Source organism: Asparagus officinalis, chromosome 4, assembly GCF_001876935.1.
Source record: "Asparagus officinalis chromosome 4, Aspof.V1, whole genome shotgun sequence".
Taxonomy (NCBI): Eukaryota; Viridiplantae; Streptophyta; class Magnoliopsida; order Asparagales; family Asparagaceae; genus Asparagus; species Asparagus officinalis.
In genome coordinates, this window is record NC_033797.1 from 83344633 (window position 1) to 83352497 (window position 7865).

General features: G+C 37.9%; 1 protein-coding gene across 1 annotated transcript; it reads left to right on the forward strand.

The window, feature by feature from the left end:
* On the forward strand, positions 249-518 carry LOC109839003 (dehydrin HIRD11-like). Its single transcript, XM_020407436.1, has one exon. It carries the CDS (start codon positions 249-251, stop codon positions 516-518), a length of 270 nt encoding a protein of 89 aa, XP_020263025.1.

A 7865-nucleotide genomic window follows, 5' to 3' on the forward strand; every position in this document is an offset into this window, starting at 1 on the left:
GTTATGTGTTACATTGCCCTCAATCCTCCCCAAAATTCAGCCGACTGTGGTAATAAAAAAAGGGAAAATTGCCTCTAGTCCCCAACACGAGTCCAAGTGTTCCACCCACCCCCAAGACTTTTTCAAAGCTTCAAAAACCCCCAAAAGTAAACTCATAATTCACTAAGTCCCCAAAATACAAAAGGCAAGAGTTTTAAACATGTGAAGACCATAATGCCATTTCTCTCTTTCTCTCTTTTTTATCTGTGATGAACCACCCCCAACTTCATAAGATCAATGAGAAATTGGGAATGGGAGGAGGAGCCGACCACAAGAAAGAGGAAGAAAAACACCACAAAGTCGAGGAGAAGAAGCACGAGGAGATCAAGAAGCACGGTGATGATGGCAGCATGATGGACAAGATCCACGGTGACAGCGATGAGAAGAAGCACAACAGAGAGAAGAAGGAGAAGAATAAGAAGCATAGTGAGGACAGGAAGGGTCACGATAATGGGAGCAGCAGCAGCGACATCGATTAGACAATCCATCGATCGATCTGTGGCCATAAATTCTTTCTTTTTTTAATGTATTTTTTGTTGATTTTTTGTGATTTTTTTTGTTCGCTGTTGATGCAGGGTGTGGAGATCTATGGATGATGAGGCACTTAAGTATTTAGTGTTAATTTTTTTGGGTCGCTTTTATCTTGTAATGATGGATAATCAATGAATAAAAAGTTAGTTACTACTTTTATATGTTTTGCTATGAGTTTTGAAGTTGGAATAAAAGGTGAAGTCGGCCAAAAAGTTAGTTACTACTTTTATATGTTTTGCTATGAGTTTTGAAGTTGGAATAAAAGGTGAAGTCGGCCCCCCTCACTATATCGCTAGAACTGGATTTTGCTATGAGTTTTGAAGTTGGAATAAAAGGTGAAGTCGGCCCCCCTCACTATATCGCTAGAACTGGATTGACTTTCTTCACAAATTGCTTTTTTCATTTTCTTATTTTTAGCTCAGGCCATACTAATTCCTATGTTTCTTATTAGAAGTTTATGAAATCATCTAAGATGGTTTTCTCATCCAAACTGATTCAATTGAGGATATATTACTATTTGGGAGAAGTTGGGGGCGGTTGTTAGGCTTAGTTACGGATTGATTGTGAATGTTACACGTTGGTTATTAAGGTTATGGGTTGATTGTTAAGGTTACGGATTGGTTGTGAAGGTTACGGGTTATTTGTGAAGGTCTTACGGGTTGGTTGTGAAGTTTACGGGTTGGTTGTGGTAGTTACGGGTTGGTTGTGGTAGTTACGGGTTGGTTGTGAAGGTTACACATGTTAGACCCTAGAGGGGGGTGATTAGGGTCTTATGCTAATCTAATCCGATTAAATGCTAATTAAAATTAATTAACAAGTTATCCTAGTAAGTATGAAATACCACAAGATATATGAGCTAGGATAAGCAATGTAAACAATGAAATATATCATATATGATGAATATATATATATATATATACGATATAAACAATAGGCATGAATGTAAAAGAACGCCAATGACAAACTCAAACACACGATATGATCACGGAGTTCGGACCTTCCGTCCTACGTCTCCGCTCCCCACTCGGGGAGAAATCCACTATCACAACCGGGTTTTCTACGTTCACCCGAACAACGTTTACACCTCACACTCGATTTTCTAGCTAACCAAAAACTTTACAATCAACACACTATTGTAATCCCACTCTACACCCACCAAGTGTTGGACCTAGCCGTGTCTCCCTCAAGTGCTCGGTTACAACCTCTCCCTAGGCTCGTCAACCGACACCACTCCTCTTGGGATGATCCCCGACTCTCACCACACACTCCTCACTCGGTGTACAAGTGTATTACAAAGTGAATCTCACAATAAGGCTCAATACAATAATTTGATTATTCTCAACTATGGATGAGAACACAATGAAAGCACAACTCAAAGTTACAATCTCTCACCACCCAACTATACTATGTATGTAAATACTAAAAGCTCAATGTGGGTGTGTGTAACAATGAGTAAAATAAAATTTAAGTCAATTAGCAAACTAGCAATAATAAGAATATGAAAATTAATAATGAAATTGCTAGAGAAAAGAGTTAGAAAACTTCTCTATGAACACAAAGAAGAGGATGAAGAGGATTGAGAATGAATCCCTTAATCTGCAGTGAAAACTTCCTTTCCTCCTTTGTAAACAGAAACCCAAACTTAAACAAACAGTAGAAACCTTAAACCCTTGTTTAAAACCTTGTTTAGAAACTTCTTAGCACAGTTGAAAAAGAACAGCAATAGGGTATTTATACCCACTTGAAATCTCAGCCAAAACTCCCAAAACAAAAGACCAAAAACCCAGCCAACGGTAACAAAAAAATAGCCGTTGGAAACTGTCAGACTAAGGGGCGGTCGACCGGCGAAATTTTCGGTCGACCGACGAAATCATTCGGTTGACCGACGGAAATTTCGGTCGACCGCTATCCAGGTCGAAAACAAAAGAAAACAAGCAGACATCTCCGGTCGACCGGTGCGGTCGACCGATGGAGGTTCGGTCGACCGGTGCGGTCGACCGAAAACTGATATGACAGAAAATCTGATTTGCTGATTTTAAAATGTTGTTTAAAAATATCAAATAAATTCTAAAAAATGTAAAACTTTGGGGAATGATTGTAGACATGATAATAAACATGCTACAGTGACTGGTTATCAAAAAGGACCTCCCAAATAAAAAATATCATCATTTTACAAAATAGTCCAAAACATGAAAATATGAGATACTTGAATTTTGATGTTTTGACATAAACCAACTTTTAAAACTTTGTGAAATGTTTTATACACTTAGTAAAACATGTATAAACTGATATTCAAGTATACAAACTAAGAATACAATATTTTCACAAAATTGCATATTCTATGCAATGTTTTCAAAAACACAATAGTAAATATGAAATATGTGATTTCATATTATAAACATGAAAACTCAAAAACTATGTATGTATATGTATAACTATATATATGTATAGAAACCAAAACTTATGTATATATATAACTATATATGTATACGAAGAAACCAATAAATGTGTGTGTATACGATATTGAGCTTAGAGTATCTAACACACATAATATAACACCTAAACTAAAATTACCCAAGCAATGATCTTGATCTTCATTGTAGCTCAACTTGGCACATGTTGCGGATGAAGCTTGAACTTGATCTTTAACTTGAATTGTAAGGCTTCACCGACATTCCGCCAACCTCCTTTGGATATGATCGTTGAAGCTCTATTCCATCCATCCTCCAACAACATTATTTGTCTACAATACATAGGAAAACACAAACACTAGACAAACAACATTAGTAGTAAATTATTTGTAAATCATCATCCAAACAAGAAGGCCAACAACACATTGATTGTGAATGTTACGAGTTGGTTGTGAAGGTTACGATTGATTGTTAATGGTTGATTATGAAGGTTACGGTTGATTGTTAAGATTACGCATTGGTTGTTAATGTTACGAGTTAGTTGTTAAGGTTATGGGTTGGTTGTGATGGTCATGAGTTGATTGTTAAGGTTACGAGTTGGTTGTGAAAGTTACGGGTTTGGTTGTGAACCTCATTCAGGAGTTGATTATGAAGGTTAACTTCACAACCAACGCGTAACATTCACAATCAACGCTTATCTTTAATAACCAACCCGTAACCTTAACAACCAACACATAAACCTTCACATTATTTCAAAAAGAAAATATGTTTTAGTTTCTTTAGATTGCTTATAGCATAATATTGTGTTAGTTTCTTTATGATTGCTTTTAGCATAATATTGTACAAGAAAGAAAATATGTTTTAGTTTCTTTTTTGATGTGTTTTATTCTTATAGCATGGGCCTGTTGAAAATTGTTCTCTAATCTTTACTCTTTCTGTAGTTCTATTTTCCCCTCCTCTTTCTATGAACTTTATTTTGGCACAAAATGTTTTTAATATAACTTATAAACACCGGTTTAATTACTGAAGAAAATGATGAAATTACTGTAGTAACATTATTTTGAAGAAAATTACTGTAGTAACATTAAAGAAAAGGATTTTGAACAAACTTCACAACCAACCCGTAAGGCCTTCACAAACAACCTGTAACTTTAACAATCAATCAATAACCTTCGTAACCAACCTGTAACCTTGACAACATAACCTTGACAACCAACGTGTAACCTTAACTACCATCTCGTAACCTTTACAACCAATACGTAACCTTAACAAGTAACTCGTAACCTTAACAACCAACCTGTAACACCTTCACAACCAACGCGTATTCTTCACAACCAAATCGTAACCTTTAAAACCAACACGTAACATTCACAACCAATGTGTAACCTTCACAATAAACGTGTAAGCTTAGCAATAAACCCGTAACTTTTACAACCAACACGTAACCTTAACAACCAACAAAAGATCACAACTTTCCAAATTTTTACCAAACAAAACAGCCAACAACCGTTTCCTTTCTCATAATTAACCAGAGATCCTAACAAATAGACTCATTTTATTATTAAAAAAATATAAAAAAATTAAAACCTGGTCTCTATTAGCCTCGGTCGGGACGCGTTCGAAGCAGTAACCGAAGCTCTGGCAAATCTAATGGTAGTCGTAATGCTGCCGGCGTTGGACGAGACCGTCTTCAAGCACGACGAAATGATCCTCAGCGAGCTCGGCATCAGTCATCCTTCTCCAATAGTGATCCCCACCCTCTACTGCTGATCGCCGGCCATCTTCGAGTCCGATATACCATCCGACACAGATCCGAAACCCGATAACCCGATAAGCCGCATCTACCACCCTTTGACTTTGTCCTCATCACCATTTTCTTCACTACTCGATGTTAAGGATCCGATGAGCATTTGGATGGCTTGTTTGAAGAATTGAGTGTCGTCTTTGATGAAGGTCATTGGGTACAGATTAGGGTTATGGTTAGGATTTGATTTGGGAGTTAGAGGAGGGAGGGATGCTGATGGCTGAGCTCCATTGTTGGAGCTCGTGCTGCTTGTCGAGCAACCATTGTTGGAGCTCGTGCTACTTCTCGAGCTGCTGTTAGGCAAGGTTGAAGGAGATGGGGACTTCTGATCCCTACAAAATTCCCTAGCTGAAATCTCTATTGATTTGATGAGAGAGAAAGCTAATTGAGAGAAACTGAGAGAGAGAGAGAGAGAAAATGTATTATGATCTTCACATGTTTAAAACTTTTTAGTTTTGTGTTTTGGGGCTCAGAGAATTATAAGTTTACTTTTGGGGGTTTTGGGAGGGTTGAAAAAGTCTTTGGAGTGGGTGAAACACTTTGACTCATTTTGGAGGCTAGAGGCAATTTTCCCTTAAAAAACGATCCTCCAATCTTAGATTCTCTGCCCTTCTCTTTCTCTTCGTCAAATCCATTAAAAGATCTTAACATACTTCATGAAATAAACATTTCATCGTAGGATTCATCTTCTTATTTTAGAAATAATTTATTATGATATTTGACATTAGGATCTGCATTTTCAAAGATATTTAATTGATTTTTATTCCAACATTGTCGTTCTTCTTCTTGTTCTTTTTCCCCCTCTTTCTTCCAATATGAAGTGTTTTCAATTTAACTGGAGCAAGAACAATAAAATCTCTCGTGCCTGCATTCTTTAACAAAGTAGAAGAAGAAATAAGAAGCACCCAAATAGCTAAATTAGCCAATTTCAATTTGGGGCAAAAATTCATCGAGTATGAAGATTAAGTGATGAAGTCGTCGAGCATAAAGAAAGGACTGTTGGACAATGTCTTCACGAAAAGCTCCCTAGAGATATCGCCGTCGGGCTCCCCTTCGTAAAGTAGAAATCTAGATCTCGGAGTTGTTTGGTGCGAGTCTGAACCCGATGCGGAAAGGTTCTCGTCGGAAAATGATTCTCGCTAAAGTTTCTTGACACGTTATGTGAGGCTCAAGAGCCTCAGCTGATTCTTTTGGCCGTGTTCTTGGTCATAATGAGCCTATAATGAACTCACTAAGAGATTTGAGAGAAGAAACTAAAGAATTAGAATGAGAATTGGAGAAGAATTTAGAGAGAAGTAGACAGAATTTGTGGAAGAGAACAGAATTCTTATTCCTCCTCCTTAATGTATTTTACAACACTCCCTTTATACAAAAATGTCGTTCTCTTCTTCAAAACAAAATGAAAATAAAATGAGCATTGTTTGTGCACGTGCACGCTAACAACCAAAACGAAAACAGTTGGGAAAACAGGTAATTTGTTACAGGAATGCTGAGCTGCACTTTCACACTTGCTAACAGCCCCTTCATCTTCTAAGGACTTGCAAAAAAGACCCTTATATGCGTATCAGTCCTCCATATGTGTATCAGTCCATGTTCAGCCCTGTGTTAACATTGATAGCATCTCCTCCAGGAACTCTTCATGGCATGGTTCCTAACAATTCTTCCCCCCTAATTTTGACCTTGTCTCAAGGTCAAAAGCAGGAAACCTTTTCACCAAATCCCAATAGGACTCCTAAGTAGCATCCAGATGTGGCCGTTGCTTCCATTTGTTCAAGGATCTGTAGTCCATGCATATTCTCCAACTACCATCATTTTTTAAACCATTATTACTGGAGAAGAAAATGGGCTGTTACTGGGTCTTATGACTCCCTTCTGCAGCATTTCTTCTACCTGTTTCTCAATTTCTTCCTTTAGGAAGTGAGCATGTCTGTAGTGTCTAATGCAGACTGGTTTGGCTCCCTCTTCCAAAGGAATTTTGTGGTCCACATCTCTATGAGGAGGAAGATTGGGTAATTCTTGGAACACAACCTGGAACTCATGTATCAGTCTGTGCTGGTCTGCTGGAAGGTTTTCAGTAGTATTTTCTGTGGTTGCTTATTGTATCTGCACACTACACAGCTGAATTAAATACCCTTCCTCCTACTCCCTGAATGATTTAGCAATGGGTTTTTCATCAACCAATTTCATTTCCTCTTGAATTACTCCTTATAGTATTCTTTTTACTCCATCACTCATAAAAGATACTTGTAGCTTCTGGAAATTCAGGGTGATATCCTCTAATGTTTTTATCCAGTCTGCCCCCAATACAATCTGACTACCCCCCATAGGCATTACTAACAGGTTCACTTGAATTTTTACTCCTTGGCAATCCAACAACACATCTTGACAAACTCCTGCTCCTTTATTTAGTTCTCCACTAGCAACTAATACATTGAAGTCATTAGACTCTGTCACAGTTAACCCCAACCTCTTAACCAGATTTGCATTAATGAAATTGTGTGTTAAACCAGAATCTACTAGGATACTCACTGCCTGACTCTTGTAATATCCCATCACTCTAATGGTGTGGGAAGCATTGATTCCACTCAGTGCTTGTACAGAAATGGAAGGAGCCCCCTTAACTAAACTTTCAGCCAATTCCATTGCCAGAGAATCTTCATTCTTTTCAGCAACATCATCTCCACTACCTTCCATAACCCCTTCTAATATTCCTTCCAGTATAAACAATTGTTTCCCTTTACATTGATGCCCTCTATGCCATTTTTCATCCCAAGTGAAACACAGATTGTGACTTCTTCTCCTTTGTATCTCCTCAGGTGTCAATTTCTTGAATTGAGGAGAAGCTCTGAAGTTATCTTTGACTGGAAGGTTGTGAGGAGTACTAACTGAAGGACCCCCTATATTTGGTATGTTCCATTGCTCTCTGGGTTTCCTCTCATTTCTTTGTTTATCCTCAAACAATTTGGCTAATGATACTATCCGTTTTAATGACATAGGTCTTGCATGTATGCATCAAAAATTGCCTATAGGTCCCCGCACGCGGCTCGAGACAAAGAGAAGACGATGAACATTGCTATTCG

Excerpts from the sequence above, each read along its gene's own strand:
- LOC109839003 (XM_020407436.1), top strand. The coding sequence starts at position 249 with ATGAACCACCCCCAACTTCATAAGATCAATGAGAAATTGGGAATGGGA.